Raw genomic sequence first — 12,555 nt, forward strand, 5'->3', positions numbered from 1 at the left:
GTCACCCACATGCAGAGGTCGAGGGGATGCCGCACTCTGCCCCCCCGCCCCCCTGGGATGCCCTGCCCCAGCTGCCCAGAACCCCCAGCCCACCCCACGGCCCTGGGTACTCACACCATGGCCACGCTGCTGCCATCAATGACCACTCGCCGCAGCCCCTGGTTCCCGGGTTCCCCCGACAGGTTCAGCTCGAAAGGTGTATTCAGGGCCTCGTGGTACCTCTGGAAGCTGGTCACTGTGCTGTTTGCCTGTGGGTGGCGAGGCGGCTGCCTCGGGGTGCCCTCCCGGGCCCCCGGGAGCCCCTGCGTCTGAGGTCGGTGCTTACTACTGGGAGCCAAGGTGCTGCCGGACTGGGGACCCTGCCTTTCGGCCTCCCCCTGGCCCTTCGCGAAGGAGGCGTTGCCCCTTGACGAAGGCTGGCCCTCGCCCAGGAGTTTGGCCCCATCCGAGACTGGCCCCAGATCTGTGGGCGTCTTCTGAGCCGCAGGTGTTTTGGGAGCTCTGGAGGCTTTGGGGGCGGCAGACCCTGTTTTGGCTGCAGGCCCAGTTTGAGCTTTGGGTGCTTTGGGCCCCGCAGGTGATGATTTCGCCGCAGGCGTTTTCTGAGCCACGGGAGCTTTGGGAGTTGCAGGTACCTCTGGAGCGGCTGATGCCAGTGGAGCCCCGGCGGCCTTCTGAGCCGTGGGCACCCCTGGAGCTGCTGGCTTTGTCGGGGCCGAAGGCACTTCGAGAGCTGCAGGTTCTGCGTGGACCGCCAGCGGCGTCTGGGCTGTAGGCACTTTGGGGACTGCGGGCAGCGCTGGATCCGCGGGTGGGGTTTGAGCTGTGGCCACTGCTGCAGCCACGGGCACTTCGAGAGTTTCAGGCACTGTTTGAGCGTCGGGTACTGGCAGAGCGGTTGGCCCCCCTTGAGCCACGGGTCCCCCCTGAGCTGTAGACACTCCTCGCCCCGGCGGCAGTGCTGGAAAGGGCCCCTCTTCTGGCCCCTTCCTATCCCACTGCCCACTTCCTCGATCCCCTGGCTCGCTTCCAGCTGGCAGCTGCGGTACAGAGGTCAAGGGTGGCCCTATCTGTGGAAGTCCGGGGCCAGTCTTGTCCTTTACGCCTGAGCCCCCCGAGACCACCAATAAACTCATGACTTTTTGGGGGGTGTCCGGCCCCGGGCATTTCTGGAGGGCCGCCTCTCCTCCTGGTCCCGCATCCAGTCTGCAGTCTGGGCTTTCCATGCTGGGCAAAGGAACCAGCTCCTTCTGCTTCCACTCGAGATTCAAGGGCAAAGGATTCTGCCCTGGTAGCTTGAACTGAATGGGGCCCAGCGGCCTCTGCCAGAAGGGGAAACTGAAGCACGCCTGGGACAGGAGCCAGGCCAGGTGGAGGGAGTGCAGCTCATTGATCCTCCAGAAGGTGGCCGCGATAGCCCCCGGCCACAAGGGCCCAAAGGCTGGCCCTGGGGTCCAGGCCTTCCAGGGCGGGCACACACCCAGGGCTGACACGGGGGGCTGGAAGGGGACTTTGTCTTCCACTCTCTGGCCCTGCCTCTGCTGTGACAGGGCCTGTGTGTGGGCTGTGGAGTCCTGGCTGCCGGTGGCTCGCGCCGGCCCTTCCTCTCGGGGAGCGCTGTCTGTGCCACTGTGGCTGCTGGAATCGACCCTGGAGGAAGCCCCAGTTTGTTGGAAGGGTGGTTAGACCACTTAAGTCCCCCACTATGTCCTTGGGGTGGGGGAGCAGGGATAGGATCCGAGAAGCAAAGAGATTCTTCAGAACTTACCGTACCAGCTGGTTGGCGGGTTCCTGCTGGGTGTTCTGGCCGGGGGTGCCCGAGACCAGGGCCCTGGTGGCTCCCAGGCTGGTTAATCTCTTGGAATGTTCTAGACTCCTGTTCTGGAGGGTCCCCACCTCCAGGAAGGGCCCAGGACCGTCTCCCACAGACACCATGGCCGGGCCTTCCTTCTGCTGGTGGGGAGGGCAGATCAGGACCTCGGGGTCAGAGCGCGACTCGGAGGTGCCGATGCGGCCGAGCCACTCGATGATGTCTTCCTTGCCCGCAGCGTCCCGCACCAGGCTCAGCAGCAGCTCTTGGACCGCTGGGGGCAGCTGCAGCAGATCCCCTGCGTACTGGTCACCACGGATCCAGACCAGGGCCCCGAAGGCCCTGGTCACCTCGGCCTCCCAGATCCCCCGGGGCGTGAGCAGAGCAGCAGGGCCCCAGCGCAGCCGCCCCACCAGCTCCTCCAGCCAGTTCTGGGTCATGATGAAAGACTCGGTCAGCCCCCCGACCATCAGGGAGCCGGGGGGGCCAGGCACCAGGTAGGCCAGGGTGCTCCAGCAGAGACAGTCGAGAAAGAGGCCCTGGGCCCCAAGGAAGGCGCAGTGCAGGGCCTGTGGGTAGCGAACCTCCTTCCACAGCTCCGGGCTGCACAGGCCCTTCAGATACTCCTGAGGCCACAGTAGGGAGAGCAAGCACAAAGGAAGTCATCCTTTTAGGGCCCTGCACTCACTGGCTTGCACTCCCCAACCCCAAGGACATGCCCTCCCCTTGCCTACCATAATCCAAATGCCACCCCCCTGGCCAGCCCCTGTCTCCTGGCCCTGGCCCCTCACACACTCATTTCTTCCCAGGGAACTCTCGGACAGGATGAGGGAGGCACCCAGCGGAAGGGGAAAGCACCTAGGCTTGGAGTCGGGGGCCCTGGTTCTAGTTCCAACTCGACTGCAACCTAACCTAACCTTAGGTAGGTTAACTGTGGGAAATTTACCTTCTTCTTGGGACCTCTGTCCCTTCGCCTGTAGGATGGCAGGTTAAGTGAGCTACCCCTAAGGTCCAGTCCTACCCTGGGGTTCTAGAAATGTGAGCTAGCTAGGAGAAGGGGAATTGCACACTACTGAGTATCCTCCATGTGCCAGGAACCCATGTGACCTGGGGCAAGTTATTTACCCTCCCTGTGCCTGCGATTCCTCATCTGTAAAATGGGGATAACATTCCCCCCTCATTAGGCTATTATGAAGCTTCAATGAGTTAATAAAAAAGGAAGTGCTTAGCCTAGCGTCTTAACCTAGCTATTCGAATTCTGTATGCTCAGAAGGGACATGACGCTTGCCCAATGACACACAGCTAGAAGCTGATGGGCCAGGAGCACAATCCACATCTGTCTGACCCTGAAACCAGAGCCCTTTCCACCTCCTCAGACTGCACAGTGACTACAGGGTAATCCTGAGGGATTCTGGCTTACTCCCCCTCCAGCAGGTGTCTAGCACAACCTGTACCTGTAACCATGGTAACTCTGTTGCCCAGAGGGAAGAGAGGAGGAGGTAAGTCACTGGGCCAGCATCCAGGGGAACCCCGCCGATATGCACAATGGTTGAACCTGAACGAAGGCCTCTGGCTCTCTGGGCAGACCAAGTCCTCATGTTTACAGGGCTCACACACTCAGTCTTCAGCAGCCGCTGGGAGGGGAGAGGTTGGGGTTCCCCCCTACACGGCTGAGTTGTACCAGCATGGCCCCATGATCTCCAAGGGAGCATGGGCACTCCCTCTTAATCAGCCAACCCATGTTGATTGCACTTGCCCTCGTGTCCCTCCTGCCCCTCCACATCCCATGTCCATGACAGCCATCCCTCTTCCTGTTTTCTCCTAACAGTTCCATTAAGGAACAAAGGCTCCATTTTAGATCTCCAGCAGCCATCCTGAAGACCACTCCAGCCCCCTGCTCAGACCATTCTGCTCAGGCCTATGCTTACCTCTTCTATCTGGATCAGGCCACAGACCTCCAACCCCTTCTCCAAAGGGCCTAAATACACCTAGGCACTTCTGCCCAGGTCTAACCCCTTTGCGATCAGTCCAAAACCAGCTCAAAACCTGATAGACATCCCAAGCCAACCCCTCCCACCCAGAACCTCGGCTGGTCCCACTGTCTGGCAAGGGTGAATCTGACCAGATGCAGGATAACTGTCGTAGACCTTAACCAATCCTCACCCCAGTACCCTACATTCCAATTACTTGAAAAACAATATGTAAAAATGAAGAGATGTGCTGGAGAAGAAGATTGTGGGTGGTTTCTTTCTCTTTGTGCAAAGAGCTTAAAATAGTTATTGTTCCATTAACTGTTCAATATTTTTTAACTAAAAGATACATTAAAAACTAAGATCCTTTTCCAAATAATAAATGTGAACTAATATTCATCGAATACTCACTGTGCATCAGGCTCCATATACACATGATCTCATTTATTCCTCTCTCTGCCCTAGAAGGAAATTACTACATCCCCATTTTAGATGAGCAAGGAAGGGCACAAGTTCAAGGTTACACAGATAGTGGGCTGGGATACTCAGGCACTCTGACTCCAAAGTCTGGGGTCTTAACCACGGGTCTGTCTATACCATTCAACAAAAAAAGGTAAAGAAACAACAGACTTGTAAGTTGGAGCCCCACGTTGGGTATAGAGATTACTTAAAAATAAAATAAAATTTAAAAGTAACAAGGCAGACTGAGGTAAAGTTGTTCGAGGAGCAGTTAGAGACCAACCAGCCCCCTACATGAAGGCTGGGTAAGTACCTCACACGCGTGGAGGTTTGCTCTCTAGGCAAACTAACAGGCAGGAAACGAGGTCCTGGTATTAGAGGTTGATCACCACACTTGAGGGTGTGGAGACCGTACAAAGAAACATGAAGGAAGGGAAGAAGGCCAGATGATGAAGTCTACAATGAAAGCTGAGTGCAGAGAAACCCATTCTTCCCATTCGGCAATTCAGCAGCCAGACCGTGACCCTCCAGGGCACAGAAGAGAGAAATAACATTCTGGAAATCCGGCCAGCCGGAGAGCAAAGACCTAAAGATCACCAAACAGGTTCCCTGACAGACAATGCCCTCAGATCTCCGTACACCAAGCTCAAAACCAACAAGTGTCAGCCTCATGCATGGATTACCATGACATATGAGGAAAGCTCCTAATGTGAAATAAACATACAGGAGCGCCTGGGTGGCTCAGTCGGTTAAGCATCCAACTCTTCACCTCAGCTCAGGTCTTGATCTCAAGGTCATGAGTTCAAGCCCCACGCTGGGCTCCACAAAAAGAAAGAAAACACACAGAAAGGGGAGGGGAACAATTTGAAGGAAGAGAAACTAGGCAAGGAGAAGAAAACTTCAAAACGCTTACTGTCATTGCTCTCTCAGAGAGATAATAAAGAACACTGAGCACATTAAACAAGAATAGAATACTACTTTTTTTAAGATTTATTTATTGGAGAGAGAGAGTGTGTGCAAGCAGGGAGGGGGGCAGAGGGAGAGGGAGAGAAAGAATCCTCAAGCAGACCCTGCTGAGCGTGGAGCCCAATGCAGGGCTTGATCCCAGGACCCGAGACCACGACCTGAGCCATAACCAAGAGCCAGCCGCTTAACTGATTGAGCCACCCAGGCGCCCCTTTGAAAAGAGAATTCAGAGAACATAAATGACATTTTTTTTAAGATTTCATTTTTAAGTAATCTCTACACCCAATGTGGGGCTCAAACCCGCAACTCTGAGATCAAGAGTTGCACGCTCCACTAACTGAGCCAGCCAGGTGCCCCCATAAATGACTTTTAGATATTAAAAATATGATGGCAGTATAGCACCTGGGTGGCTCAGGCGGGTGAACCTCTGACTCTTGATTTCAGCTCAGGTTATGATCTCGGGGTCGTGGGACTGAGCTCCAGGTCAGGCTCCATACTCAGTGGGGAGTCTGCTTGAGACTCTCTCCCTCTCACTCTGCCCTTACCCCCTCCCAAATAAATAAATAAAATCTTTTTAAAAACTTAAAAAATAGGGCGCCTGGGTGGCTCAGTTGGTTAAGCCACTGCCTTCGGCTCAGGTCATGATCCTGGAGTCCCGGGATCGAGTCCCGCATCGGGCTCTCTGCTCGGCGGGGAGTCTGCTTCTCCCTCTGATCCTCCCCCCTCTCATGCTCTCTCTCTCTGTCTCATTCTCTCTCTCAAATAAATAAATAAAATCTTTAAAAAAAAAAAAACTTAAAAAATAAAACGGTTGGAAGATAAACTTCAGGAAATCTCCGGAAAACAGAGCAAAAAGTTAGAATTGGAGAACAGGAGAAAAAATAAGAAAAAGTACACCAGACCAGAATGTGCAATGTCTGAAGAGGAGTTCTAGAAAGAGAGGACAGAGAATACACAGGGGGGAAATCATCAACAAAATAGTTCCAGAAAAATTTCTAGATCTGAAGAACATGAGTGTCCAGATAGCCCCACAGAGTACCACCGCAGTAGTAACCGAAGATGGCTGAAGATAGACCCACACAAAGGGGTCTCACTGAGAAACCTCAAAGCAGTGGGGAAAACTACAAACTTCCAGAGGGAAAACATTTCACACACAAAGGACCTGGGACCTGAAGAGCTTCAGATGTCTCAAAAGCAAGAAGTCAATGGCATAATGCCTCTGCATTTCTGAAGGAAAATGATTTTCCATTTATAATTCAATACCAAGCAAACTATCAATATCAAGCGACCTTCAGATGTGCAATGTAGATATGCCAATGTGCGTATCATTTTACCTCCTCCAACATTTTGCCTCCTATAAAATCTTTCAGCAGGGGGACCTTTCTCGGGAAGCTGCTGGGGAGCATCTTCCAGCGAATCAAGAAAGGACGTAGGAAAAAAGCAAAGACAATCTCCAGGATGATGGTGAAGACAGAGCTCAGAATGGATTCATCTAGTCAACAAATCGTCACTGAGCACCCAGGCACTATTCTAAGACCACAAGCATCAGCAGGCATGGGGGACAGCTAGCTCGGACTGGAGGGTAGGACTCAAGAGACAAGCTTGTTGAGAGCAGTCACCAGCATACCCTTTAGCACTGCACCATCTTTCTCACTTGATGATGCCATCGATGACGTGACCCACCAACCCAAGAAAGAGAAAGACATTCAGTCCAGTAAACAAAGCATTTGACAAAGAAAAAAGGCAAAGGGATGACAAGAATGACAGCAAACTGAAATCTTGGATGACAGCTGTGTAGTCCTGGCTAGACAGAAAGATGTCTCCAAGGAAGCTGGAACTGCAATAACACCCTGAACCCATAGATCGACCTTCTAGAAAACTGTAGCGAGAGGCTACTGAAGTTGTAAGAATGGGCTACAGGTACAAAGAAAAACAAGCAAATTGAAAAACAAGGGGTCCTTACCTTAGTGAAATAAAAAAGTGAGAAAGAAAACATAAGCAGAGTACATGGCAATGCCCAGATGTGAATGATGCATGCCCAAGCATGATGATGTAAACAGTAAATGCAGGTTCGACAGAAAATTGAAACGTAACTATATTGGGAAAAAAGAATGGACAGTGATGTAAGGGGCTAAACCCTCACCTACAACAGAGGAAGTAAAAAGATATCTAAAACTGGGGCACCTGGCTGGCTCAGTGGGTGGAGTGTGCGACTCTCGATCTCGGGCTTGTGAGTTCAAGCCCCACGCTGGGTGTAGAGATTACTTAAAAATAAAATCTTAAGGGGGCGCCTGGGTGGCTCAGTTGGTTAAGCGACTGCCTTCGGCTCAGGTCATGATCCTGGAGTCCCAGGATCGAGTCCCCGCATCGGGCTCCCTGCTCGGCAGGGGGTCTGCTTCTCCCTCTGACCCTCCTCCCTCTCACGCTCTCTGTCTCTCATTCTCTCTCTCTCAAATAAATAAATAAATAAATAAATAAATAAATAAATAAATAAAATCTTAAGAGAGAAAGAGAGATCTAAAATCATTTAATCACCTCTGAAACTAATAGCACACTATCTGTTAAGTAACTGAATTTAAATTTGAAAAATACACAAAAAATAAAATCAATTAATCAAAAGATATAGATAGAGAGATAGAGAGAGAGAGAGATAATTTTTTTAAGGAATGCGTAGATGAGGAAATGCCAAAGGGACTACTGTCTAGGAGGAAGAGCACTGAAGAAGGAGTTGGGAGGCACAAGGCAGGGAATCATGGTGTCCTATTGTGTGCTTTTTAAAAACTATTGGACTTTTTAATTATGCATTACTTTGATAGAAGAAAAACTAAGTTTAAAAAAAAAAAAAAGAGAGAAAGGTTAGTTGCCCAAAACCCAATTAAGTGTGTTGGTAAGAGTTTAGCATCAGCCCGTGGGGGGTGCAGCGGGATAGCCCTGATTTGCAGCATTTGACAATTTCTATGGCATAAATACTCCCACCATGGCTGATTTCAAACTACCAATGGGACTCCACTGGTTTGCAAACTTCCTGAAATGTTAACAGTGGGCTAGTAGCAGCCAGCTCCAGCATATCCCTGGCCACCAACGTCCATGGGACTGCTCCCAGTGGGGAGCAAGGGACAGCTCAGCTTCCATCTGACAAGTCAAGCCCAAAGTCAGCAAACCTTGCCCTGTCCCACAGCTCCCTGAACCCAGTCTCTGGCTCCCCCTCACCTCCCTCCATCATCTCCAGAAAGGAGAAAAGTGAAATGTCACCTCTCCTCTCTGCACTCAACGCTTCCTCACATCGTTGCCAGGGACAGAGGGCTGAGCAGGGCTTGTCCGTGGGCAACTCTGATCATTATTAAAACCCTCCTTTCCACCTGCTGATTACGCCTCAGAGAGGCCAGGCCACCCCACTGTTTTTTGCCGCCTGGGAAGGTGATTTCCGGCAAATGTCTTCATTATTTTTTAAATCCCACCACAAGATAACAATTGAAAGGCACTCTTGAGTTCTACAGACATTTTCCTGGAAAGCCAGGGCATATAATTTAGAAACATACCCGGGCCCTTCTCCAGATGAGCCTGTCTCCTTCACCCCTCCTCCCCTCCCCATCCAGCCAACCCCATGCTCACCCTTCTCCCATCCCTCAGCCTCTGGTCTCACTAGGTCCTCTCTGCCTGTTGGCCTGGGTATCACAGCACATTATCAAAGTACAGGCTTCCGTGTCCCCACAGTTTAGGATTAGGTTCAGCCCCAGCACCTCCACACGGAAGCCACGAGACATCCTCATACTTGAGAAATTGTCACGTATGAGATTGCTGGACCTTGGGGAGCATTTCATCTTACTTTAATTTCAGCTTTTCACTTTACAAACAAGGAGACCGAAAACCAGAGACAAAAGCACTCGTTCAAAGTTGTACAGTAATAACTGACCTATATGGGGCGCCTGGGTGGCTGGGCCTGTTGAGCACCCAGCTCTTGGTTTCAGCTCAGGTCACAATCTCAGGGCCCTGGGATGGAGGCAACCCCCCTACCCCCATGAAGCCCTTGGTGGGGAGTCTGCTTGAGGATTCTCTCCTTCTTCCTCCGCCCCCCAAAATAAATAAATAAATCTTTAAAAAACAACGACAATAACTGCCATCTATATCCCGTAGCTCTCCACATTTGCAAACGTACTTAAGCATGCATTATTTCGGCTGACTCACAACCCCTCCATGATGTGGGTGTTATATTATTATTTTATAGATGAAGAAATAGGCTCAAGGGAGAGTAAATTATTTGACCCAGGTCACCCAGTTAGAGGGTAGCAAACCCTGATCTCAAACTCTCTCTGCCACACCCCTCTGTCCCAGACATAGCTTGGTGACAACAGGTTGAGCCCAGATCTCCTGACTCCTAGGACAAAGCTTTATCCTCCCACCCTCCCTGCTCTCCTTCTCCAAACCTCCAACCATCTCTTCTTTCTGCTCATTCTGTGCAGTAAAAGAGGGACTTATCCAGAAGACCCTCACGTTATGTTTCCATCTTAAACAGGGCCTGGGGAATGAGGTGACAGGTAGGGGAGTCGAGAGAGCCACTGGTTACATTAGCAGGACCTGGGGTGTGAGGGAGGGATCAGTGGCCCAAGGAACCCTGAGACTGCAGTGGAAACAGGAGCAGACAAGCCTGGAGAAGCTGATCCTGGATTTAAAGCAGGGGGCAGGGGCGCTGGGCACCTCTGAAAGTACAAATCCCATAAAAGGGTGAGTTGTTCTATTTCAAATTAACAAAAAGATTAAGAACCCAAAACAACCCCAAAGGCTCCTCTTGTTAATCCACCCTATTCCAGCTACTGAAAAGTCTGAATCTCAGGGGCTCCTGCCCATCCATTCTCTGGGCAGGCACCCCTCCCCTCCCCCAGCACCTCTGTCAGAACTGGAAAAACTGCTGACCAAGCAGCTCAGTGGAGGGGCTGAGGGAGGAACTTTCCAGCCTGCCTGCCTGCCACTGGCCAGTGTATTCTGGGCTCCCCCACCCATGGCCTTGACCAATTAGGATATTGGTATAGACCCAGCTGGGGAAGGGGTGTGTTTTGGGGGGGGTGAGAGGTGCACAGGGAGTGGTGACCTGGGACCCAGGGAAGCTGTAGCATTCCTACCAGGAAAAGATAAGGGAATCTAGGGGAAGAGGGAGACCTTGGCCATGATTGGGGGTCAGAGGGAACCTGAGAGGCCCAAGTAGGGAAGAAGCTTGTGAGAGAAGCCAGGGAGAATGCAAGAGAGGTGCACTGTGACCTGGCCTGTCCAGCGCCCTGCCCCACACAGCAGGCCCTTTCATCTGAAAGCCCACAGCCCTCCTCCAAGATTCCCACCTATCCCCAAGGGCTGCTGCCTTCCAGAGCAGCTGCATACACACACACACACACACACACACACACACACACACACACACACACCCCAGCCCCTGCAAGAGGCTGCCTAGGGCATCAAGAGTGTGGAGCAGGGAGCCCAGAGCCCTGGGTTCTAGTCCCAGCACTTGCCACCCTCCCCCCACCCCCAGCTGACACTGTGTGCTCAGGCAAGCCCGTTACCCTCTCTGATCCCCAATACCGCATCTGTAAAATCCAGCATTGCTCTAGAAGGGTTTCTAAGGGCCCCTCTAGCCCAGCACTCTGAGAGGCTCCAAGGGGCAGCCCAGGATTTAAGAAGACTTAAAAGGAGACAGAAGGACCTGGGCCTTCCAGCGTCTTGATGGAGAACAAAGAGGTGTTGCAGAGGCCATAGAAATGCTGGACCTTAAGTTGTTCCCCGGATGGGGGAGCAGGCTACGGATGCTGGGGTCCTGGCCATGGAAGGCTCCTGGGGGAACACACACCACGGAGGCTCTCTCAGAGCACTTGAGGGACAGAAGTGACATGCAGGAGAGGGGTGAGGCAGAAAAGAAAAAGGGAACCAGAGGGAAGGAACCAAGGCTGCAGATCTGGAAAGGCAGGAGACTGGCCCACTACCTGCCCGCCATAGTGCCGAATCCAGTTCGAGGGACCTCTGGGGACCCCTGTCTCCCCGGGACAGGGGAGCGTGAGAGGGGTCTGACTGGAAGGGGCGGGTGGGGGTGGGGACAAGCTGTTTACCTTGGCTTTGCTCATGTTCTCCTTGGGCCCCTCGAGCTGCAGCCAGAAGTAGGGGGTGTCTGGGCGGCTCTGGAAGGCGTTCAGCTTGACCCTGAAGATGCGCTGCACTTGCAGCCGCTGCCGCTGCACCCGGGGCTTTGATTTGGTCTGCACCATGAACCATTCCTGCGCCGGAGGGTCGCCCCCGGACAGGAGCATGGCTGCCCCGCCCGCCCCTGGAAGGAGGGCGTCGACAGTGTCACCGGGCTCCCAGCGCGGGAGGCGCCCCAGCCGGGTGCCCGAGGAGCCCAGGCCACGCCCCCTCCTCCGAGCGGCGCGCCCCCTAACCCCCGCCCCCCCACCCCCCCGCGCCCGGGCCCGGGTCCTCCCGGCTCGCGGACCCACCCGCCACCGCCCGGGCGCCCGTCCGCCCGAGCTCCGTCCCTTTTGGCGGCGGCTCCCGCGACAATCTCTTCCTGCCAGGGGCCGCAGCTGGGGGTGGGACCGCTGGGGCTCCCGCCGCCCTTCCCTCCGCCCCCAGCCTTCCCCCTTCACCACTGCGCCAGCCCCCGCAGGATGAACCCTTTCCCCGTCCGCCGGGTGGCTAGAAGGGGCGCGGAAGGCCGGGGGAGGGGGCGACGAGGCGGGGGGGAGGGGGCGGGAGGGTCCTCGAAACCTCCGCCTTCCACCCAAGTTTTAGGCCTCGAGCCAGAATCAGGGGTCAAAGTTAATTTCCTTCCACGTTCCCCTTTCCTGGGTGGAAGGAAGAGGAAGGGAAGGAGGGGCGTTCGGGTGCGGGAGAGGGGGTTTGGATTCTGGGACTTTCTCCCAGCTCCTCCCACCGCGCCCCTCCCAGCCCTCCCTGGAGAAGCGGACCTGTGCCACTCCCCCCCCACCCCGCCCCCCGGCCCCGGAGAAAAGGGTTAAGGGAGAGCAGGGTGGGGAGCCGGGGAGGCCGGGGCCTGAGGAAACTCCGGGCTGGAAATCTAGCAGGAAGCTGAGGGTAGCGGCACCTCCTCCCCACCCCACCCCCAAGTCTGGGGACAGCCGGGGTTGGCAGGCAGCCCAGACCCTCCTGAAGCCCCCAGGGCCGGAGGGGCGGGAGAGCCGCCCGAGTGTTCAGACTCGCGCTGTTTATGAAAGCCCCATTTAGGGAGTTTGAGTAATGCCGGGAGGGGAGGCTTCAGGATGGGAGTGAGGGTCTGGCCTGTAATGCCGCCTTTGAGGGTTCCCTCAACCCTTGACCCACAGCCAACCGCTTGGCATCAGCGGTCAGGGACCA

At 54.1% G+C, this 12,555-nt stretch overlaps 1 protein-coding gene across 2 annotated transcripts in view; it reads right to left on the minus strand.

Annotated features, from left to right (window-relative positions):
- Positions 1 to 12,034, minus strand: part of NYNRIN (NYN domain and retroviral integrase containing) — a 20,744-nt gene extending 8,710 nt beyond the window's left edge. The window contains exons 1-4 of one of the 2 annotated variants that reach the window (XM_081830675.1): positions 11,679 to 12,034; positions 11,295 to 11,509; positions 1,769 to 2,436; positions 115 to 1,650 (exon numbers count right to left, since the gene is read on the minus strand). In XM_081830675.1, coding sequence (XP_081686801.1) covers positions 115 to 1,650; positions 1,769 to 2,436; positions 11,295 to 11,492 — 2,402 coding nt within the window. In that variant the 5' untranslated portion in view covers positions 11,493 to 11,509; positions 11,679 to 12,034. The remainder of the gene's footprint in view (positions 1 to 114; positions 1,651 to 1,768; positions 2,437 to 11,294; positions 11,510 to 11,678) is intronic. The other variant, XM_081830676.1, reaches the window with a different exon arrangement.
- Between the last annotated feature and the right edge of the window lie 521 nt (positions 12,035 to 12,555).

Source organism: Leptonychotes weddellii, chromosome 9, assembly GCF_054177405.1.
Source record: "Leptonychotes weddellii isolate Sample4059 chromosome 9, ASM5417740v2, whole genome shotgun sequence".
NCBI lineage: Eukaryota > Metazoa > Chordata > Mammalia > Carnivora > Phocidae > Leptonychotes > Leptonychotes weddellii.